This window comes from Corythoichthys intestinalis, chromosome 10 (genome assembly GCF_030265065.1).
Source record: "Corythoichthys intestinalis isolate RoL2023-P3 chromosome 10, ASM3026506v1, whole genome shotgun sequence".
Taxonomy (NCBI): Eukaryota; Metazoa; Chordata; class Actinopteri; order Syngnathiformes; family Syngnathidae; genus Corythoichthys; species Corythoichthys intestinalis.
In genome coordinates this window covers 16092090-16117089 of record NC_080404.1, presented here as the reverse complement: position 1 = coordinate 16117089, position 25000 = coordinate 16092090, and the positions used below count along the sequence as shown (strand labels likewise).

At 38.2% G+C, this 25000-nt stretch overlaps 1 protein-coding gene across 2 annotated transcripts; it reads left to right on the top strand.

Moving 5' to 3' along the window:
- Positions 1-67: 67 nt before the first annotated feature.
- snx5 (sorting nexin 5) lies at positions 68-21829 on the top strand. Of its 2 annotated transcripts, none has more exons than XM_057848255.1 (14): positions 68-441; positions 1575-1679; positions 1764-1874; positions 1975-2096; positions 2186-2309; positions 2595-2690; positions 2783-2888; positions 4491-4566; positions 4656-4695; positions 5687-5773; positions 8694-8853; positions 13586-13671; positions 15369-15426; positions 16888-21829. In XM_057848255.1, exons 1-13 carry the CDS (start codon positions 406-408, stop codon positions 15414-15416), a joined length of 1197 nt encoding a protein of 398 aa, XP_057704238.1. In that variant the 5' UTR covers positions 68-405; the 3' UTR covers positions 15417-15426; positions 16888-21829. The 2 variants fall into 2 exon arrangements, with proteins under 2 accessions (XP_057704238.1, XP_057704237.1); XM_057848254.1 differs by having other exon boundaries at positions 15369-15456.
- The last annotated feature ends 3171 nt before the right edge of the window (positions 21830-25000 follow it).

The window sequence follows — 25000 nt, the reverse complement described above, 5'->3', positions numbered from 1 at the left end:
ATGAATCATAGAATAGAAACTACATTACCCATAATGCTAACTGAAATGTTAAACGAAGATGTAATTTTTTTTTAAAAATGCTTGCGCTAGTGGTCGAAGTAGGACAGAAGGTGTCTAGTTACAATTTTAGCGTCCGTTAACAGTTGGCAGAAACAAAATAATAGTAATGGCAATGGTTAATGCTTTAAAAATAGATTAATTCACATTTCTACATGCTGTATTGTGTTTTAGTTTTAAACTGAGAAAATATTTACTGTTTAGTCGACAGTGGAACTACCCAGTCAGTTACACTTTTATTGCGAAAAAACGAAAATTGACAGCTCGTAAACCAAACCGCTAGCGACTCGGAGGACTCACATCGCTTCCTCCCTTAAGTGCCTCACACTTTTGCTCTTTACTGCAGCTATGACAGCCACTTTAGAGGAAAGCGAGAAGGAAAAGGTAAGGCAAAATAAGATTACTTCTACATTCTTAAAACATGGTGAAATAATTACGGGCGCTAAAATCAGTTCGGTGGCGTGAAGCTAGGTTTCTGTCGCTGACTCTTTGGTTCTGTGCAATATTAGCCGCAGGCTATCATCCGTTATTGTATAGTTTACAAAACTGATTAAATGTGCAGACGCAAACAAAAGTGTCGTTATAATTTTCCTCTGATACGCACACACTACCACATGCAAACGTACGTTCGTCGACTGCCGTTGTTCTGACGAATGGGTCAGCCCACGTACCTTTTTCGTAACATTGATGCAATTTCTTCGATCAGCCTGGACTAATGTCGTGTTTTTTCTACCTTTTTCAAATAAAACAGACAACTTACATCACCGTAATACATATCAATTTACTTAAAAAGTTCACACTTATGAGTACTTAGCTTTTGACATTGTATTTTGACGTATAGTCATGCCACTTCAAAACGTATTAAAACTCGCATATTTATTCCCTCAAACTACACTGTACACTTGACATTTTTGTGTGTCATCTGACTGATTATTTCACTGATGTCTACAGACACCCATTTTTTTTACAGACACTAGACCGGTGGTTCTTAACCTTGATGAAGGTACCGAACCCCACAAGTTTTACATGTGGATTTACTGAACCCTTCGGAATTAGATAATCAAGCAATTTTTTTCAAATTCAAAACCAATATATCTAGGCTAGCAAGGTAATCATTTAGCAAATTCCCGTTCAAAATTCTTATTTTGACAGCATGTTTTATAAACAGTTCAAAATTTGAGACCACACTGCCCATTGGTCTTCTGTATTCCCCCATACCAAGTGCGAGTGAACCTTCCACTAAGCAAACCAGTTCCTCCATCCATCAGATCAAGGACTAGCAGTTAAAAGAAATGGATTAAACCTGTAAATTGGAAGCAAACTACTCCAAAACCTAGTTTAAAAAGCCAATTTAACTAGATTTAATCAGTGTAAATAGGGCTCTGCGCTTCTTTACCTTCGGCGAACCCCTAAGACTTACTCATGGAACCCATGGGGTTTGATCGAACCCAGGTTAAGAACCACTGCCCTAGACAATAGTAACAGTGTTTCACATAGCCTGTTGTATTTCTCCCTAGATGCGTTCTGTGTCTGTTGACCTAAATAATGATGCATCTCTGCTTATTGATATTCCTGATGCACTCTGTGAAAGAGACAAAGTCAAGTTTACGGTACACACAAAGGTAAAAGTTCATTCTAATAAACACTTTTGTGCTAACAAAAAAGCCCATCAAAACCTTATCAGTTACTTCCACTATTTTCCCCAGACAACACTGAACTCTTTCCAGAAGCCAGAGATTTCAGTTCCCAGACAGCATGAAGATTTCATCTGGTTACATGACACTCTGGTGGAAACGGAGGACTATGCCGGCCTTATAGTATGTAATACTGTATGCCCCTTCTTGCCAATGTACCTGACTGTGAGGGGAAAAATGCTCATAAACAAATACTTTTCTTGGTACTGTTAATCATTTGTAGATTCCTCCATCACCCCCAAAGCCTGACTTTGAAAGCCCAAGAGAGAAGATGCACAAACTTGGGGATGGTGAAGCCACAATGACCAAGGAAGAGTACACTAAAATGAAGCAGGAATTGGAAGCGTGAGTGTCAAATGAAATAAATCCACCTTAGTCCGCCAATGAATGAAACAAGATTTGTCTTTAACCTTTGTTATGTTTTTTTTCTCCAGTGAATACCTAGCTGTCTTCAAGAAAACAGTTCAAGTACATGAAATCTTCCTGCAGAGACTGTCTTCTCATCCCATTCTAAGCAAAGACAGAAACTTCCAGATTTTTTTAGAGTATGATCAGGATGTGAGTTTTGCATAATGCTGACTTCCTTTCTTATAGTTGTCAGTTGGAAAGAGGGGAAGTTTTTTTTTCTTTTCTTTTTTTTTTTTGTCCGGACAGTTCCACTTCCATCTTGCTGCAATCATCATTTAAAGTATCTAATAAAGTCCTATTTTTGTCAGTGATGGGTTTACAGAATAACCCCTCATACAAAAATTAGCGAAATAGGTCATTTCATTTGTTGCATTGTTTTATTTATCCATCTACTCCAGATGCAGTGTATTTACAATCTGCATTTTCAAACTTTAGCTCAGTGTCAGAAGAAAGAACGCGAAGGAAATGTTTGGCGGATTCTTCAAAAACATGGTGAAGTCAGCTGATGAAGTCCTTATTTCAGGAATAAAGGTGGGGCTTTAATGTAATCATTCTGCATCAATTGACGCTTTACAGCCAAAATATCCGAACCTGCTCCAGTCTCACTTTTATTTCCCCCTCAGGAAGTCGATGACTTTTTTGAGCAGGAGAAGATGTTCCTTCTCGACTACTACAGCAAGATTAAAGATTCCACTGCCAAAGCGGAGAAAATGACACGCACGCATAAAAGTATTTGATCTGAACTTGAACGGTGTCTCGACCGCATGCATGACCTACGCTGTCACATCATTCGGGGTCACGTCAGTTGTCCTGCCACACACTTTTTTTTTTTCTTTTTTTTTAAGTACAGTAAAACTAATGTACTATTACGGGAGAGGTGCCACCAGCTATAGACCCTACTCACCGACGTCACAGAATGACGTGTCACTGTATCCGGCCGCCATATTGTCCGTCTCTGTTTAGCCCTAACATTAAGAGCAGCACTCTAAGCAACATTACCCTGTGTGATTTCTAAAATGGCGACAGTCAAAAAAAAAAAAAAAAAAAAAAAGTTGACTGCGATGGCCGACGCTTCAAGGATAGGTGGATATTGGACTATTTCTTCAATAAAACATGCAACAACTGTGTCTGCCTCATTTGCAAAGAGACAGTCGCTGTTTTCAAAGAGTTCGATGTGACGCGTTAATAACAAGACACGCTGACATGTACGACAACATTACAGGGAAGATACGCAGCGAAAAATTATAGCAACTTGAAGCTAGTTTAATTTCACAGCAGCAGTATTTCGCAAGAGCCCGAGTGTCGAAAGAGAACGCCACAAAGACGAAACTGTTGAAATTATGAATTAAAAAAAATAATAAAGCAAATGTGACACACAGAAGGGCTTGCTAACATTTGTTTAAATATATTGTTCTATGTAAATCAGCCAAGGTAGCCCCCCGCATTTTTACCACACTAAATCTGGCCCCCTTTGCAAAAGGTTTGGACACACCTGTTTAACTGATGATCCGTAGACGAGGCCAGCTTCTTTCACTTGGTACCAGCTAAATATTATTCAAAATGTAATGATGGTGGAAGAAATAAGCATCTTGAATTTGAAACTGTATGTTGTCGGCGATTAGCCTCGCAATGATCTTAATTGTGGTTGTCAGCCCAAAACCCTCTAAATATATATTAAATGCATCTTACCAGATATAAAATGACTACTACATAATCCGTGGTAATCGTTTGGAGCCCAGTTTTCTCGTCGAATTGCAGCAGTCCATCTCGCTCTCCTCTCCGGGTCTCTCGGAATACGGTAGAACTTCAAGTCTCTCCGTCTATCTTCTCTGTTATTGCAACCAACCGCCACACACGCCTTCACCATTTTGATTATTAATGTTAACGAGCAGAAAAACACGCCATAATAGGAGGAATTTACGTAGCGGTAATGCGTCAAAACGACCAGTAGACGGACAATATGGTGCGGAGGCGTGGTTGTGACGTCATGTGAGTAGGGTCTATTGCTGGTTGACCTCTCCATTTGAACATTTATTGGCCAGAAAAACGCCCAACAGACAAAATTAAGATACATTATTTATAAATCATTCAAATTTTAATCAATACATGTTTTGTCAAAGAAAAGTTGTATGTATGTAATACTTTAAAACATTTTTGTTGTTTTTGTTGTTGTAAACAATTCCTCGACATAACAGCATTATCGGGTATCGGAACTTAAAAAAACATTGTATTAAAATATTATATTTGGGCATCCCTTACATTTTTTCATATATATATATATATATATTTTTTTTTTTTTGGTCTTATTGTTTGTATCTCTTTCGGTTGCAGATATCGCAGATGATTACATTCAGATCTCGGCCACTCTAAACGCACTTTCTGCTGAAGATAGCACAGGGAATAGGAAGTGGGTACTCATTTTTCTGCTAGTAAACTTAACGCGTAAGGTTTGTTTACGTATATGTATTAATTTTTTTTTTTTTTTATTGCTTTCAGGCACATGGAAAAAGTCTCAGATCTCTTTGAAAAGCTCAGAGTGAGTATCTGTCAGTAGATTTGGATGTATTTAGAAAATTTAGTTACATTTTAAACAGTATTATGAACAGGGGTGCACATATTTTTTTTTGCCCAGGTTCTCAGAGGAGGACCTGGAGATGTGACTTGGTCCTCATTAAGCTTGAGAGCCGAACCGCCTGATGCGATAAAATTATGACAGGCTTTACTTAGAGCCAATTACCTTTAATTAATTGTATTAACAATTAATGTTTGATTAACATCAACTGGCACAACAAAATTGCCATTCCTTTGAAGTGAAATGTCAAGAAATAAACATAAAAGCACTAATTCAAAATAAAGGGCATTATGCGGCTCCCACATTAACTCCAAACCTTTGTAAAAGTGGGATGTCCTCCTCATAAGAGCTCATTGAACGTGCATGTTAAGCTTTGTGAAAAGCGAGCAAAAGCACGTTTGTCAGTGCATGGCGCTGTTCTTCAACTTTATTCCGCCACTTGTCCATAGGGCGAGTGGGGTCCTGTCGGACATCGATAGTTTGCTTAATTGCCACATGTTGTTTTTTTTTCGTACTTTTCAAAGTTTGGATGGCTGAAATTCTTTGACCCTACATAAAATGCGCTGCTCTTATCAGCGACATCGGGATTCTCACGGCAAATTTTGTACCACATTTCTGTGCGAGCATCATTTGCTTCTAGCCACGGTACCTCCTGCAGCCACTTTTCAGCAAAAGTCCTTTTTTTCGGGAGCTCCGGTGACGTCTCTTGTCGTCTGTCTGTCTTTTGACGGGGGTGGGGGAACACGGAAATAATTACTCAGTGGGGCCTGCCTCTTTGACATTTTGAAAAGTGATTTTCTTTTTTCTCGTGTCCGCCGCAAATACAGTGGTCAGCCATCGATACGCAAAAGCGTATGGAAGCCGTTGAGGGCCAGCGCGTTTGTCTACGTCCAGTCCACTTATGTGCACCCCTGATTATAAACATGGTGTTTGTGACTTTTTTTTTTCCGCACAGAAAGTGGAGGGAAGAGTAGCATCTGACCAGGAGCTGAAACTCACAGAGTTGCTAAGATATTACATGAGAGATATCCAGGCTGCAAAGGTAAATCGCACCAAATAAGGCAAGGCAAAGCAAATTTATTTGTATACCCAATTGAAGACAAGGCAATTCAAAGTGCTTTACATCACATGAAAATCCACAAACAGAGATAAAATGATTTGTAAAAATCCCATTAAATCAAGAAGAAAGTTAAAAACAAAGACAATTGAAACAGGAAATAAAATTATACAAAATAATCACATTCAATCATCAAGAGAATTAAAAATAATTGAAATGGAACAAAAAAGGAATAAATAGCAAATAACTTGACATTTGAAATGCATAGACAGTTAAGAATATGTTTTGGTAAATAATAGTGGTTTTAGCCCTGATTTAAAGGAGCTAACACTTTGAGCACACTTCAGACCTTCAGCTAACTTGTTCCAGAGGTCAAGACCGTAGTAACTAAATGCTGCCTCACCCTGCTTGGTTCTTGTTCTTGTAACATACAGCAGACTGGTTCCATAGACCTTAGGGGTCTACATGCTCCATAGGGGTCAAACAAATCAAGCATGTATTTTGGTCCAAGGCATTAAGTGTTGCGTAGGCAAGCAGTAGTATTTTATAGTCTATCCTTTGACTCACTGGACGCCAGTGTAACAATTTCATAACCGGTGTAATATGGTCCAGCTTCCTTGTATTTGTAAGTACTCTGGCAGGTTTCGGTACTAGCTGCAGCTTCCTGACTGATTTTTTTTTATTAAGATCCGTAAAATATACGTTGCATGATAAGCTCACTCAAACAAGAGTTATCATTACTTTCGAGCGATACGACTTAAGTACCGTAAAAGCTAAAATTTAGTCCTGTGCAGTAATTGACTACATGAATGAGACAGTAATTAAGTATTCGTTCGTGAGAGGGGCTACTCAAATACTCAGGAACTGGTGAGCAACTTGATGTTTTTTTGCTAGATCTTGATCTCTGCACTGAGCAGCTGTGAGGCCATACAGAAATTGAGGCAAGGATGCTATTATGTTATGAGGTTAATGATATTCCAGACCAGCCTACTTCACATCTTTGTAATATTTTTCGTCCCCGCCCTTCGGTCATCTCCGATTGGCTATTATAATTCACTGCTCTGCAGTCTGCCAAATAAATCCCTCCCGAAACTGCAGCTGCTCCAAAACCCAGCAGTTCGCATCATCACGCAAAACCATACCACACACCACATTACCCCCCATCCTCCCATCAACTCCATTGGCTTCCAGTAAAACAAAGAATTCATTATAAGATCCTTCTCATCACCTTCAGAGCTCTTCACGGCCTGGCCCCCATCCTATGTATCTTTGTATTAACGCTTCTCCCTGTCAACTTCGCTCTTCTTCTATTTTACTGTCCCTCATTACTTGTGCACCTTCGAATCGAGAGTGTTTAGTCCAGTTTTTTTCAACCTTTTCTGTGTCACGGCACGTTTTTACATTGGAAAAAATGTCGCGGCATACCACAAACCAAAAATGTTCCAAATTACTTTCTGTACAGTATATTTAATTATAAAATAATTTCTCAATATTTATACTTACTCATTTTGAAACTTGAGCCTGTGTGGATAAACACAAAGTCGATATCCTGGCAGGAATCTTCGTCAACAGCTCTTAGTCTCTCTGTTGTTTTTAAAATTTTTTTTTTTATAGCAGTTAGGCTTGCAAAGCTCAGAATTGTCAGACAGAGGGAATTTAGAAATGTCTTTAATCTCATCAGGAGCAAGCATCTAACTGACAATGGCTTTGCAGGGAGGTAGTATTGTCTCTTTTTGGATTCAGCTATAAGTTTAGCAACAAGGTAACTGGCTTTGGGGGCTCTCTCCTTTACCTTTGTAGTGTTTCTCAAAAAAGTTGCCTTTTTTCTCTGTGTTTTCATTGAGGCGAACAAAATAGTCAATCAACTTGTTTTGAAACGAGAGCAAATACAACTGCTCGCGTCACGTTCAAGAACTGCTCGGATTTCTAGCCATCAGGTACCTTGCTGTCCTCAACAATGTGTTGGAATAAAACACGGGGAGGATTGACGGTCTCACATATGGACACTTTCGTGTATATTGACACTTGATGACTCAAATCAAATGATGTACAGTAGACCTGCTGGGGTCCACATTTTCACGGACAGCAAGATGGCTAATGGCTAGAAATCTGAGCAGTTCTTGAACGCGACATGAGCAATACTTTGCTCATTTGCACACGACCGCAACCTTCTACCTACTCCTTTCCTACTGCAACTTGTAACGCGTGGTAGGTAGGATGCATGAATAAAAGTAACAAAAAGGGGGGAGAAGCTTCCACTTATGCACATTTATTCACAAAAAAATAATAATAAATCCACCTTGACCACTCGTCACTCGGGAGCTCAGTGGCTCGCACACACAAGTTCGCAGACGAACTCCAACATAAAAGTAATATAAGCAGCAACAGAAGAACATATTCAATGTAAATAAAGCAGCGCCACCACGTGGTGGATGTCGGGAGGAACACCATTTAAGGAGGTGACTGTTACAAACTCCACCCGACGACGGAAAAAAAATAAAACGAAACCAAAAATTTTGATATTGGATAACTTCTCGCGGCACACCTGACGATCTCTCAGGGCACACTAGTGTGTCGCAGCACACCGGTTGAAAAACACTGGTTTAGTCAATCTGCCCCTCATCTCTATAACTCCCTAACCACAGACCTTTTCAATATAACTTCTTTCTCACTTTTCATGTTCAGACTCAAAACACATCTGTTCAATTTATCTTACCCACCTTGAGCCTTAGCTCTGTTTTGTCTTTAACCTCTTAACTTTCTGTTATCCTACTTTTACCTACTCTTTTCTAATCTGTGCTTTTAATTTGTATCTCTTGTCCTTGAGTGTTTTAGAGGGCACTTCGAAATGAAATGTATTATTATTTTCGTTTTCCTGTCCATACCTGTCCCTCACATCTTATAGGACCTTCTCTACCGACGAGCTCGCGCTCTTGTCGACTATGAGAACTCCAACAAGGCTTTGGATAAGGCTCGACTGAAGAGTAAGGACATTCCTCAGGCTGAGGAACACCAGCATCAGTGTCTACAGAAATTTGACAAGCTCTCGGAGTCTGGGAAGAAAGGTTTGTGAATCCATGTGGAATCATGTTTGAATTTGCTGCGCATCTCTTTTTGTATGGAGAAAATAGGGATGTCTCCGATCTGATCACATGATCGTAAATCGGATAGGCACTAAAGAAACAAGTTTTTTTGGAAATACTTCTAAAACAGATCTCGATGGTTAAACAGAGATTTTGCCATTATAAAAGACTATTTACATGTCGTAAATTTGTTCCCGTTTTGCTTCCGTGTTCATCATCAGCCAATCATGAGACCGGTTTTCGTTCGGTTTGCCACAGCTCTGTACTCCCATAAATTAAGGCTGCACCAACTTTGACAAACAGTCTGAATTATGTCAAACACTTAAGCAAAAAAAAAAAAAAAAGTCATTACGAATCTCAAAGGATTCAAGACAACAAGAGAAGCGAAACCAGGATATGCATTCAATTGGTGTGATTGTGCTACGTTTGGGGGTGTGACAAAATATCGAAATGGTCATATATCGTGATACTTTGTATCCCAAAAGGTTATCGATATGCTCCTGCCAAGAATCGAGATATCATTTTAAAAAGTTGTCAATGTTTAAAAAAAAAAAAAAAAAAACACACACACACACACAAAACAAAACAAAAAAAAAGGAACCAACAAGTTGCTACTAAAATCTTCCACCATAATAGTGTCTCAATTAACTCTTAAGGCTGCATTGATGGTGCTCGATGCCCGATCCATTTAGACTGGGAATGTTTGTTCATTCGAAACCAGAGCATTCACAGTCATTCTGTCCGATTTTCAGGGCATTTACAGTACAGGTCACTTGCTGTTCATTTTAGGGCATTTACAGGTCATTTCCCATTGAGTTTGAGTCACTGCCTATTCATTTGGTTGATTCCCAGGTCACCCCCTGTTCTGTAACTCAAAATAAACAGGAAGTGACCCTTGAAATACCCCAAAACCAACAGGAAGTAACTGAAAATCAACAGGTAAATTGCCTTAAATGGCCCAGAATTCCCTCAATGCCTGACTAAGTACATGTAAGGCTGAGACTTGAATGGAACAACACTTCTTTATTCAGTTTGCTTCTCAGCATATATGTCACAGAGACATAACAGAGATTCCCTTTTATACTGTAATACCACACCCACAGGAAGTGCACACTATGGCAACAGCAGTGTGACATAAGTATGTCACTGCGTCACCAGTAGGTAGATGGCGATGTAGTGTAAAGCGCTTTGAGCGCCTTGAAAGGTGGAAAAGCGCTATATAAGTATAACACCATTTAACACCATTTAACTCATTGGCTGTCACTGACGGCCATAGACGTTCAGTCTTTTTGAAGTGGGAGCCGTTCATTCGCTGCCACCCTCCCAGTTCAAATGGATTGGATGTCTACTAGTGATAAACTCATGATTATCTCACAGACACTCGAAGGCGAAGGACGCATTCTGCATCCTTTATGGTATACTGGGGACGGGTTTCAATAAGCTTCGGCTTCTCCCGTCAGCCCTTTTCTTTTCGGGTTGAATGCCTGAAGGGAAAATAAATAAATTAAAAAAAATAATAAAATAAAATTCCAATTCAAAGCTGTAGCTTGTTTTTCTGATTATTAGTTATTTGTAGAATATCCTAGAATGATTTCCTGACACAGGTATCGATAATCGTTGTATCGCCATATTGTCAGATCATCGTTATCGTGAGCTTTGTATCGCAAATCGTATCCCGTGAGGTAACGAGGTTCACACTCCTAGCTACGTTATTTAGCATATATTCGTATTTCGAGCATGTCGCCGGATGTAGAAACAAATGACGAGTGAAATTTTACGTCGGATGTCGAAAAGATCGTGTGTCGAAGCGATCAGATGTCGAGGTACCACTGTATTTCGATATAGTTGCAGTACCATTTTTGGCCATTGTCCTACATTGTGCACCTTTAACATGCTCTAGAAACAACATCTCATTCTCTCTCACTTCAGAAAAGAAGGATTCACCGATTGTTGTTTGTGCTAAAATGGGAAGAGGGGCACTTCAGGGACCATTCAAATTAGAGGTGGGGCCAGTGCCCCTGTGGCCCCTGGAAGCTAACGCGGCACTTAATGGGTAGCTGCAAGAGCAATAATGTCTGCTGTCCGGAAATATTTTACCATTGAACGTGGAGATGCAATGTGGGTATTTCACGTGGTGGAAAGGATAAAATTTTGTTTAGGGTAATGCTTGTGTTCATATATATATATATATATATATATATATATATATATATTAGGGCTGTCAAAATTATCGCGTTAACGGGCGTTAATTAATTTTTTAAATTAATCACGTTAAAATATTTGACGCAATTAACGCATGCACTAAATGACCCGCTCGCACATTGCCTCAAACAGATTACAATGAGGCCATTTATGGACAGTAAGAGCGAAGAGAATGCCACCAGCCACTTGGGGGCAGCGCCGTTCCATACTCATGTTATTTCTTCTAAACGTGGGAGAATTAGTAGTTGTGAGACGTTTATGCTGTATTCACAATGCAATGCAAATTGCTATTTGTGCTACACACATATTTCAGTAAGTTTTCTTTCTTTTAGTGGCAATTATGTGTCTCTTGTTGTATTTTGGGTAAGATATATGTTATACAGTAAAGGCGAGTGGACACCGGCGTTCTTTGGACCGCGCCGTTTATTGGCATAAGCTTCTCCTTCACAACAAACATAAGTATCGTTTAGTGAAAGCACAACAAAAATAATATTCCTATCTCTCCAAAAAAAAAAAATAATAATGTTCACAAAAAGAAAAGCACTTCAGTCTATAGTAATGAGGCCCTATTCTGACACACAGTTAAACAACAATGCAAAATGAACTGGCATTCCATAAAAAAAAAATAGCTATGCAAAATACACGTAAAACTTAGACTTCGGTCACTCTATTTTTATTATTGTTATTTTTATTCTTATTATTATTAACTCTACTTTTGATTGAAAATTTTACAAATTTTATTAAAACAAAAACATGAAGAGGGGTTTTAATATAAAATTACTATAACTTGTAACTATAACAATTATCTTTTAAGAACTACAAGTCTTTCTATCCGTGGATCACTTTAACAAAAAGAATCATGTTAATAATGGCATTTGTGGATTTATTGTTACAATAAACAAATACAGTACTTATGCACAGTATGTTTGGTGTATGTATATATCCGTCGTGTGTCTTATCTTTCCATTCCAACAATAATTTACAGAAAAATATGGCATATTTTAGAGATGGTTTGCATTGCGATTAATTACGATTAATTAATTTTTAAGCTGTAATTAACTCGATTAAAAATTGTAATTGTTTGACAGCCCTAATATATATACACAGTGCCCTCCATAATTATTGGCACCCCTGGTTAAGATGTGTTTTTTAGCTTCTAATATTTCTTTTTTTTCCTAAATAATATGGGACCTTAATGGAAAAAAAGAGAAAAATCCAACCTTCAATACAAGTGCATTTATTCAGTGGGGGAAAAATCCCACATAAAGAAATAATTATTTGACATCAAATAATGTGTGTCACAATTATTAGCACCCCTGGTGTTAATACTTTGTACAACCCCCTTTTGCCAACAAAACAGCACCTAATCTTCTCCTATAATGTTTCACAAGATGGTAAAAGACAGAAAGAGGGATCTTCAGCCATTCCTCTTTGCAGAATCTCTCTAAATCATCCAGAGACTTGGGTCCTCTCCTCTGTACTCTCCTCTTATTATTAACACCAGGGGTGCTAATAATCGTGACACACATTATTTGATGTCAAATAATTATTTCTTTATGTGGGATTTTTTCCCCACTGAATAAATGCACTTGTATTGAAGTTTGGATTTTTCTCTTTTTTTTCCCCATTAAGGTCCCATATTATTTAGAAAAAAAAATTATTAGAAGCTAAAAAATACATCTTAACCAGGGGTGCCAATAATTATGGAGGGCACTGATATATATGTGTGTGTGTATGTGAAAGATTGTTTCGGTATTGGATCGGGACTCTGTTTCGGCAGATTCTCAAAATGAGGTAACTCTGGTGCAAAAAATGCGATCAGGACATCCCTATTATATAATAATTGCCATTTCAAAATTATTAAATACGACTAATACAGCAGCTTGACTGAAAAATATACATAGATCATAATGCGTCTCCAGCTTTTTTAAATTTTGCTTGCCTCCATCTTTGTGTTTTCCTGGAACTCTCACTCTTATGTAGCCAAGCATTCCTTGTTCAATCGTTGAGACACGTCTGTATGACAAAATTTATTAACAATGCAAATATAAATTTCAGCCGATTTTATAAAATCTTGGCTCTCTGATTTTTAAACATTCAAAGTAGAACTCCCAGAGAACATACATTAAACTTGGTGGTTTTACCTAATATCCTTGATCACCTTTGTTCATGAAATTTCATACTCAACAGACAGCAGCAGTCTAATTCAAATCAAGCAGACATTTGGTTAAGCTCTGGTAGGGCTGAAAATCCTGGGAGTTATTTAATTGAGAAGTTACGTAAATACTATAAGGTAACCAAAATATCCGTTAGTCAACTGTAACAATAACATGAGGCATAATGTGAAATATTTACAGTAGTTGTCATATGACACAACTGAACAGTAATGTTTAAACGACCAGGATTGTTCATAAAATATTATTTTTGTTGGTTGCACTTAATGTTTTAAGCATCAGAAATATATTCTGTGTATTTGTTGTTGTTTTTTGTTTTGTTTTTTTGCCCCCCCCAGAGCTCACCAGTTTCAAGGGCAGGCGAGTTGTGGCGTTTAGAAAGAATCTCATTGAGATGGCTGAACTGGAGATTAAACATGCCAAGGTAAGTAGATTGGTGAATTGATGGTGGTTCATCTTCAACTTTTGTTGGTTCTAGACAGTTTAATCTCCTTGGCATTTTCATCCATCTAACTTTTACTCTTCTTACCTTTGTATTCAATTAAGATTTTCCCGGATTTAAAGGGATCCACAGATAGGAAGACTTGTAGCTCTTAAAAGATAAACGTTCTTATGAGTTAAAATAATTTGATATTGAAACCCCTCTTGATGTTTTCGTTTTTATACAGTTTGTAGAATTAGTTTAACTAGAAGGTCGCCATTGTTGTTGACGTCGCAGGGTGGTGACGTCACATGGTTACGCTGCCAGGCTTCCAGAGTATGACTCTGGCGACTTAAACATGTCATCTGTTCAACCTTTTCAATTTGAACCAGAGAGGAACATTAATGAGCATGATAGCACTGTCGATATTTCACAAAACCAGCAGCAAGAGCAAAATGAACAGGATAGACTGGATGAGATGTGACAAGAGTAGGGGGAAAAAACGGTGTTCTGCCAAAATGTTCTACACTGGCGAAACCCCTACAAGAGGTGAATTTGACACCCAAAGTATTACCACGGGATTTCAGCTTGTTTTGATTCGATGCATACAGACAGAACAAACTAAAGATGCCTTAAGAAAATACTTACAGTAAATGTTGTAATATCAAATAAAGGTGGTTTAAATATGGTACGTGACTAATGTGGTCAACAGATCAATAATCTGCTTTAAAGCTACCACAAAAAAATACTATGCTTAAAAGTTTGAAGGGGAAACACATGCAAAAAGTATTTTGAGGCAATGAAAAGGTAATAAAAGACTCAATAAAAACACGAATGGTAAGTACTCGCCGCTTTAAACCGAAGAGCACATGTGTTGGACGTCTCGCCGTGTAGAAGGAATTTCAGTATTTGTCGAGTGACAGTAGCAATCTAGGTCATCACCCCAAGGCAAGCATCCATAAAACATGGCACTCTCCGTTGGTCAATCATGTACTAAATATTATAGATTTTTAAATCAATGGCAATATTTTATGTTTCTAATAACATTTTAGTAAAAGAGAACAATTGTGGCTTATAAGAGCCGACAAGCCTTTAAGTCTGAGGTTCCCTTTAAAAATACTTTATTTTTAAATTATGGTGGAATATTTTAATTATTTTTATAATGTGTATTTTCTAATGTATAGGACCTCAGTATGTGAATTGCTGTTTTAGTTTTTTTTTATTCTCATAGTTGAAGTGTACCTATTATTAGAATTACAGACCTCTATCATCATTTTAAGCGGAAGAACTTGTATATACATTTTGACCCACTGTACTAGTATATATAACCTTTTCAGTGACTTTTGGGTCAATTGGTTGTCACTTTGTCTTGAGACAACTCCGAGCGCCAGCAATATTTTGGTCTGTCTGAGTGGAGTATAAGTAATAGTCGAGCTGTGGCAGTCACGGCATTTGTTGATAATGTTAACTATTGAAATATGTTCAAAATAAATGGAAAATCAGTAGCTGCTGAATGTTTTTTGACATATGTTTAAAGCAGCATTTAAAGCTGATTTACAGGCAAGAAAGAATCTTTCCCCAGAATTCATCTTTTGTTTACTGAATAATTATGTGGCTTTTGTTTTTGTCCTTCGCTCAGCATTGGGGATGTTTTTTTGCCGTATATATAGGCTAACAGCCATTTTCCCCATCTTCCACAGAACAACGTGACACTATTGCAGGGGTGCATTGAGCTGCTCAAGAACTGACAGGAGTTAGGTACTGTTGTCCTAGTCCTACTGCCATCAAGTGAGCATTTACAACCAATCCTCATGCCCTTTGCACCTCATGGAGACAAGAATTCAAGCCGCTTCCACTTGCCTTTGTGGTGCCTCTTTACTAACAGTTTTGTAAGCACAGCATTCTTATAGTGACTCAGCCCACGTGCTCTATTCCACACCTCCTATTCCACAAGATATATAGTGACGTCTAACACCATCATTATTGACTCCACTTCCATTGTTTCGTCTTTCTTGCAACGTTTCATTTTCATGCTATGCACACAGTAGAAAGCACACGTTTACTTACTTTTCAGCACTACTTAATTTATCTGCCTTTCATTCATTGCACAATTGAAAGAGAACTTTCTTTTGTACAATACTGTCACAAAGCTTCGCTGTTCCCTTTGACGCTCTCATTATTTAGTTTTTTGCTTTAGTGTCTGGTGCTTCATTCTCCAGTACCGTAGGCTGAAGAATAACCTTTTTCTAAATTAATTTTTCCACAAGTACCGCAATTATTAGAGATCTGCATACAATTTGGAAATATTGTCATTTCATCATTTAGTTGTGGGCTCTAGTTTTACTTCATGGTTTTGTTTGCACAAGGCATTCATACTACCTCTACTACATCTGTTATTCCATCACATGCTCCCTTTCCAAACCCCCATGATGCCTTGGATCTCCTATTGCCTAAATGGATCTCATGCAATATGGTCCCAGGCATTTAAACAATTATTAATTTTCCAAAAGAATGTATTTCCGATTCCATGAGTGTGAATTCATTTGTACTTTTCTAACTCCAACATTGGCATTTTATACATTTGTAACAATACTGAATAAATGCTTTCCCGAGATTGGTTCTCAGTCACATTTTGTAAAGTTATTAAAAATAATAATAGTGAAATAAATTGCAAGGAATTACCAACAGTATCTGATTTTTAGTGTATCGTAAATATATACATCCATTTTTACTTGGGTACTAGGGATGTCCCGATCTGATCACGTGATCGGAAATCGGGCTGATTGCGGCATTTTTCAGAGGTTTGGAATTGGGTGAAAAGGATTGAGTTTTTAATTTAAAAAATCTATTTGTTTTTCTGCTTCACGCTCGTACAGCCTCTCACCCTCCCTTTGGCTAAGCAGTACAGCCAAACTGGCGAGCTTGTTTGGTACTTAAAGTTAACGATGATTGAGGCTTAGTAGCTCTACAATCAAAGGCATCAATCATCGTTAAAATTGCAAAATTGTGCTGTGGCAACTCATTTTGTAAGTCAGAGGCTGTTCTCCGTGATCGTCAAAGCATGAGTAGATTTGAGTGGACTCACTCAATGAAGCGTTTAATAAAGACAAGCATTTTTCTACGTTATTGTTGTTTAAAAATAATTCACATTATGAAGGCGGCAGTAACGTGTTTGGAACTTTTTTTTTTTTTTTCCACAATTGTTTTTTTTTTTTTCAGAATTGGATCGGGACTCGATATTGGCAGATTCTCAAAATCAGGTGACTCGGGTGCAAAAATATGCGATCGGGACATCCCTAGTATGCACCTGAAAGCTGGGATATTTATTACTTTTTCGCCATCCCTCAACTGGTAAAATGAGCCTCTTCGTCGAAGAGCTAGCATCTACAACTGAACTGTACTGCAGTTAAAATGAGGTGCAGGTTTCTGGTTTTTCTAATGTTTCTAATCGACTGAAAGAGGAGATGGTGTACCAATGGAATTTTGACAACTCATCAGTACAAACAGATACGTTTGGCAACTGCGATTAGAGCAAACAGATAACTTGGGAGTATGGTCCAAAGACCAGGACTTCACTTGTTTTCTCCTGTGTCCAGATAATCATGTTCATATATTGCCAAGTTTGAAGGGGGTATCGTAAACCCCGTGTACTGTAGAAGATTTTTTTTTTTCCTTTTTTAAACTGCTTACATTTTGGGATCTCTGAAGTGCTGACTCACCCATCAGGTGTGATTTGAATTGACATATAACATTGCAAATTATCTAATTTACATAATGTATTTGCAACCAGGTGGGAAAGTCACAATTTTTATTGTCTGCACTACACGAGAAGCCAAAAGATAGCAGAACAGAAATGTTGAAAGCACAGGCTACAGTGGACAACAATTTGGAAAATAATGTTGTTTTAGGTCTGACAGCTGTTTAATTTTGGGGTAAGGGATCTAAAAGTGATTTCAGTGTCTTTTCACGCCTTTGTTTTTACTTCATGTACACAAGTAGCCATATCTTTTGTAAAACTGAGCATGTTGTGTCTGTTTCTTTCTAATTTCATCGTATGTCAATATTTGAACATTAACATTAAGTAGGGTGTTTTTCGTATTTTGTTTAAAGGAAACTTCTGAAACTGAAAAACTTCAGGGTACAGAAACACTGAGATTACTTTGATGACGGACCCAAGCATTGGTTAGAAATAGCCATTAAAACAACAAAAATTGTGTTCCCCGACCATGCGGGGGTATATTTGACTTTGCACTTGGATATTTAAAAAAAAAAGGAGACTCTCTGGAGACTCAATACTAGCCTTTTAAACGAACCCCTTTTTCTTAAACAAGTAGGGGAGGAAATTAAAAATTACGTAGTCCATAATGACAATGGTGAAGTTTCACCTGCGGTGTTGTGGGATGCGGCTAAAGCAGTTCTCAGAGGTAAAATCATTTCTTGGGCTTCCCACAGGAAAAAAGAAAGATAAACAAATAAAAAATATGGTAATGAAGCTCAAAATTCTGGAAGATGAACATATGAAAAATAATGATGAAAAAGACTTTGGAATTAATACACAATACGAAACGGGACCTGAATGAACTATATGAAAACCAGCTTGAAAAATCTGCCAAATTTCTTAAACAAACTTATTATGAGAACGGACCCAAGGCCAGAAGGCTCCTCGCCTGGAGGTCACGTAAACAGCAGGCGGATAGGCACATTTACAAAATTAAAAACCCTGAAACTGACAAATTGGAACATATTTTTGAAAAAATACAAGAGTCTTTTGTGATTTATTATTCCAGATTATATACTCAGCCCCCAATGGATGCGACTAAGATAGAAAGTTTCCTGACCTCTCTTGATTTACCTTCAATTGGTACGGAGCAGAATGAGATGTTAGTACAACAGATAACAGAGGAGGAAATTAAAAAAACTTTGTCGAACCTGAAGGGGAATAAAATGGCGGGGCCGGATGGCTATCCTTCTGAATGGTACAAATGTCTAAAACACTCTATGGCTACGTTCATACTACAGGTCTTAATGCACGAATCCGATTTTTTGTCATATCCGTTTTTTTGGCGTGCCCGTTCAGACTGCCTTTATCCATTGAGACCGTTCAAGTATTACGCATGCGCACTAATTCGCAGTCCGACACGCGCTAAGCAAGACGACCCGCATGCGCAGAAGCATCAAAACAAATGACAGACGTCATCCGTCATTCCAGGGATATCATATTTTGCTTTTCAAAAGGTGGACACAAATAACAGACATAAATAATCCCCGTTTAGGCTTATATTCAAAGTTTACATGGATCGATAGCATGCACGCACTGTCCGTGCACGTCACACACACATACGGGCAGTTTGTCCCGTCTCTCGGCCGTGGAGGCAATGTTGAAATATTGCTCACTTGGAACAGAGAGAAAACTGAGCATTCTCAGGCTTATCCTCAACCCATTTATTTTTTATGACTGTTGTCAAGCTCAGCTCTTCCTCAAAAGCCGTGTTCACTGCAAGCTAGGCGCTAATAACGCACAGGTGCATCGCTACGGTAACGACTCTCTCGCTATTTGATGACGTAATTGCTGCATTAAATCCGATTTGCGGGACTGGACAGTACAGACCGCCGCGACAGTCTGGGAAAATGTGGCCCAGATCGGATTTAGACCACATACGAAAGTGACCCAGATCGGATTTGAAATGGTCCCGTTCTATGCGACTTGTCACGTTCAGACCGTCAAGTTAATGCCTCACTCGAGTCGGAAAAACACGAAAAAATCGGATTCGTGAATTAAGACCTGTAGTATGAACGTAGCCTATTACACCTTTGCTAAAATCATGTTTTAATCACGCTTTAGGAGGTGGCACTCCACCACCCTCTTGGCAACATGCAATTATTTCTTTGTTACCAAAATCAGGGAAGGAACCGACAGAATGTAGTTCATACAGACCTATTTCAATACTAAACACAGATTATAAAATATTTGCAACGATAATGGCTAAACGATTGGAAACTATCGTCCCCTTTTTAATAGACACCGACCAGACAGGTTTCGTGAAAAACAGACAAACTCATGACAATGTGCGCCGGGCCCTATATGTTATTGATCGAATGACAACGATGGAATCAGTTGTACTTAGCTTGGATGCGGAAAAGGCGTTCGATTCTGTTGGTTGGGAATTTTTATTCCTAACTTTAAAACGGCTGGGTTTTGGGGAACAAGTAATCAGTTGTCTTAGGTCGTTATATAAAACACCTACAGCCAGAATTAAGGTAAATGGGGATCTGTCCAATACAGTTAAACTTGGACGTGGCTGTCGACAAGGCTGCCCGCTGAGCCCAGCACTCTTTGCGCTCTTCATCGAACCATTGGCCCAAGCTATTAGAGGAAGTGAGGATATTACAGGAGTTTCTATATATAACTTTAATTATAAAATTTCCCTATACGCAGACGATGTGTTGGTGACCATCACCAAACCGGAAAAAAGCATACCAGTATTAATATCCATTTTAAACAGGTTTGGCTCTCTCTCCGGTTATAGACTCAATTATCACAAAACGCAAATTCTTTCAGTATAACCCTAGTAAACAAGTTAAAGCACTACTAAAAGGTAATTGGAGGAATGACAAGATTAAATAACTGGGAGTTTGTATACCTAAAAACCTAGATGATATTTATAGGCAAAATTTTGTTCCCCTTACAGGTGATATTAAAGCTGACTTGAACCGATGGTCCATCATGCCAATGAATTTATATAAAAGGATTGATTTAATAAAAATGATTATACTCCCCAGGTTTCTATACCTCTTTCTGGCTCTCCCAGTCGAGGTGAACACTAAACAATTTACCGAATGGAATAGATTAATCTCTAATTTTATTTGGAACCATCGGAGACCTAGAATAAAGTATGCTACACTTCAGTTGACTAAAATGGATGGAGGCATATCTCTACCATGCTTGGAAAATTATTACAAAGCTGCACAACTTAGAACATTGATTGCATGGTGTGACCCCGCGTACGATGCTAGGTGGAAAGAAATGGACCAAGCACAAATTCACATTCCTATCTCATCTATACTGGGGAATAAGGTATTATTGGCTTTTTATTTGGATAAAGTTTCTACTTGGACCAGAGTGCCACTAAAAGTATAGCTTGGTATACTTAAAAATAAAACTATTGAGAAGGATGCAAAGGTTTTACGGTTGCCGGCGTATGATACTGACTTTACTCCCACAAAAACTGACGGTGGTTTTAAACACTGGTGTAGCATAGGCATCACCGCATATTGGTCATTAACATCAGGAGGTAACCTCTACTCTTTCGAACAACTTGTAAACAAATATGGTCTGGAGAAGACCGACTTTTTTCGATATCTTCAACTACGCCACTATCTTAACACAAGTATTTTAAATGAACGTGACAGACACCCAATAACTACTATCTTTGTGGATGCTTCAAGAGGCACACTCACCAAAAAACTGATCTCTAAAACATACTTAGCACTACACAGGATGAAAAACCTCACCACTACATACATCAAATTCAGATGGGAGAGGGAGGCGTGAATAAAACTTTCCAATGAAGACTGGTCAAACATATGTAAAACAGCGGCTACTACATCTAGCTCTGATTTATGGCGTGAATTCACATGGAAGAATACTATGCGTTTTTTCATTACACCAAGAATAAAGGAACTCCAAAGCAAAAACTCTGAATGTGGTAAATGTTGGCGGAAATGTGGAAGTTCATCTGTGGGCCACTTCCATATCTTTTGGGAGTGTCCCAAGATCTCCTCTTTCTGGAGACATGTAGCGATGGTTTCTGAGAAGATTTTGTGTTTAAAATTAGAAGCAAGTTTTAATATGTTTTATTTGGGTAATATCCCAAATGGTTTTACGAAACGAGACAGGTACCTCCTACAGATATTGCAAGCTGCAAGCAAGAAAACAATAACTCGAAAGTGGTTAAAAGAAATACCACCTACTGTCACGGAATGGATGGACATAATGCACGAGATTTACATTATGGAGCGAATGACTTTTTCCTTAAGAAACTCAGTCGAAAAATGTGATAGATACTGGGAGAAATGGAAACTTTTTCTAACTTAAGGATGGGATTCCTATGTTCACCCCTACAGACAAACCCTGGATGGCTCGCTTTTTTTTTTTTTTTTTTTTTTTTTTTTTTTAAACTTTTCTTCTTCTTCCCAATTTATTGTATTTGTGTCGGTCATTTTGTTATGTTTGATGTCTGCTGGAAACAAAAACGCAATAAAAAACAAATTGTAAAAAAAAAAAAAAATTGTGTTCCCCAATTTTAGCGTTACCCTAAAATGAGAATGAATGGGAACAATTTTACAATTCCAAACTATGAATATACATAGTTTTTGTGAAGTTTGTTAGCGGTGTTGTTTATTGACCACAAGTAGGAGCCTAAAACACGCTAATAGTATTGTGGTAAACTGTCATTTATGCAAACAATGGTAAGTGGTCCTGATTATCTTTATTTTGGGGTGAATGGGAACACCAAGCATATTGTACTATAGACCCTACCCACGTGACGTCACAACTCCTTCCTCCTGACTGGTGCCGCCCAATTGTCTGTCAACACATCATGTTTCCCTGTTACGGCTACTTACATTCCTCCTATTTACGACGTGTTTTTCTGCTCGTTAACATTAATAATCAAAATGGTGAAGGCGTGTGTGGCGGTCGGTTGCAATAACAGAGAAGATAGACGGAGAAGACGGAGAGACTTGAAGTTCTACCGAATTCCGAGAGACCCGGAGAGAAGAGAGCGAGATGGGCTGCTGCAATTCGACGAGAAAACTGGGCTCCAAACGATTACCACAGATTATGTAGTAGTCATTTTATATCTGGTAAAATGCATGTAATATACTGGACTGTCTCAGGAAATTAGAATACACAATATTCTAATTTTTTGAGACAGTCCTGTGTATATATACAGGACTGTCTCAGGAAATTAGAATACACAATATTCTAATTTCCTGACTGTCTCAGGAATATTGTGTATTCTAATTTCCTGAGACAGTCCTGTATATATACACAGGACTGTCTCAAAAAATTAGAATATTGTGTATTCTAATTTCCTGAGACAGTCCAGTATATTTAGAGGGTTTTGGGCTGACAACCACAATTAAGATCATTGCTAGGCTAATCGCCGACAACATACACGTATGTATGTAGTGAGAGTGCTATCGCTAAACCATATAAACATTAAAAGCCCTAACTCCATTGACAAACGACATGAAATACATTAGACTTGACAGTGGATGTTAGCAATAACAAAAGATTTTGAATTGAAAATTTCGTAACTCACCTTTCCAAGCACAAGATAGATTCCTGCCGAATTTTCGTGGACGAGGACCTGTTTCACCCAACCAGCAACAAAGTATTTATAAGCCTCCAAGCTCTTAAAGTTTTTCAAACTTTCGTGAGAATAGGCTGATTTTGTGTGGACAAGATAGTTGTACAGTTCAGGGTAGCTAGCAGATGTCAGGCAAATACGGCGGAGACAGCGGGTCGAAAAACATCGATTTAGGCATCAAATATGGATCTGGCGAATGGATAAACTGAAGCTTTTCCACATAACGTCTTTTATGCAACGCATCAAGTGAGTTTACGGCATCCGAAAGCACCGGGTCTTCCATGAAATGCATTATAAATTGCTCGATCAATTGAGACCATTGATAATACAGACACAAAATGACGGACAAGTGGGCGGAACCATACAGCGAGCACAACGTCGGTGGGTAGGGTCTATATATTCCTAATATATTACTAGTATTCTTATATGGGGTGTATAGGTACAATGAGTGTTTTTTGTTTGTTATGTATATATATACATATATATAATATATATATAAATATTTTTTATTTATTTATTTTTTACAAATATTATGAGATATATAAATATTGCAATTAGTTCAAACACATTCTTTGACTAAACATTTTGTATTCAAAACTGGCACATTAAAAGTCTTCCTGATGGATGGTATTTCACAGCTGGAGTCTTTATCTTGCATGGTTTAGCAATTATAATGAACTGAAATGGAGTAAAACCACATGAAACATGCAGTACCATGCAAACAGACACAAAATAGCTGACACAACAGAGTTGTGAATAAACCACTTTTCTCGGTGGACTTCACTTGAAATTTGGGTAAAGTAACAAATACCTGTATTTTAATAGCCCATTATGTTCACAGTATACAACATTTTTGTGTGAGAGACAGTATATGTCTTGCTTAAAATGATATTTATGTATAAAATCAATACCAAATGCCTTGCCAAGGTCAGCGTGCCCTGCCCTGCCTGCCATTTGCTCTCAAACACACATCACAACACCACTCACGTTCCGAATGACTGTCAAGCAAATATTTAATCCCATTTGACAATATTTGTTCCACTGTATATTACAACGTGACATTTCATAGATCGAATAATTAAATGCCAAGTTGCCAACATATACAGGGCTGGCCAAAAGTAATGGCACCCCTGCAATTCTGTCAGATAATGCTCAATTTCTCCCAGAAAATGATTGCAATTGGAAATGCTTTGGTAATGATAACTTGATTTATTTTGCTTGCAATGAAAAAACACAAAAGACAATGGGGGAGGGGGGTTGAAATCATCATTTTACACAAAACTCCCAAAATGGGCTGGACAAAAGTATTTGCACCCTTCAAAAAATCATGTGATGCTTCTCTAATTTGTGTAATTAACAGCACCTGTAACTAACCTGTGGCACATAACAGGTGGCGGCAATAACTAAATCACATTTGCAGCCAATTAAAATGGAATGAAGTTGACTCAACCTCTGTCCTGTGTCCTTGTGTGTACTGCATTGACCATGGAGAAAAGAAAGAAGACCAAAGAACTGTCTGAGGACTTATAGAAGCAAAATTGTGAAGAGGCATGGGCAATCTCAAGGCTACAAATCCATCTCCAAAGACCTGAATGTCCCTGTGTCTACCGTGCGCTGTGTCATCAAGAAGTGTAAAGCCCATGGCACTGTGGCTAACCTTCCTAGATGTGGACTGAAAAGAAAAATTGACGAGAGATTTCAACGAAAGATTGTGCAGATGGTGGATAAAGAACCGCAACTAACATCCAAACAAGTTCAAGCTGTCCTGCAGTCCAAGGGTACAACAGTGTCAACCCATAATATCAGTCGGTAAATGAATGAAAAGGAACTCTATTGTAGGATACCCAGGAAGAGTCCATGTCTGACCCAGAGACATAAAAAACCAGGCTGGAGTTTGCCAAAACTAAGAAGAATGTTCTCTGGCCAGATATGACAAAAGTAGAGCTTTTTGGGAAAAG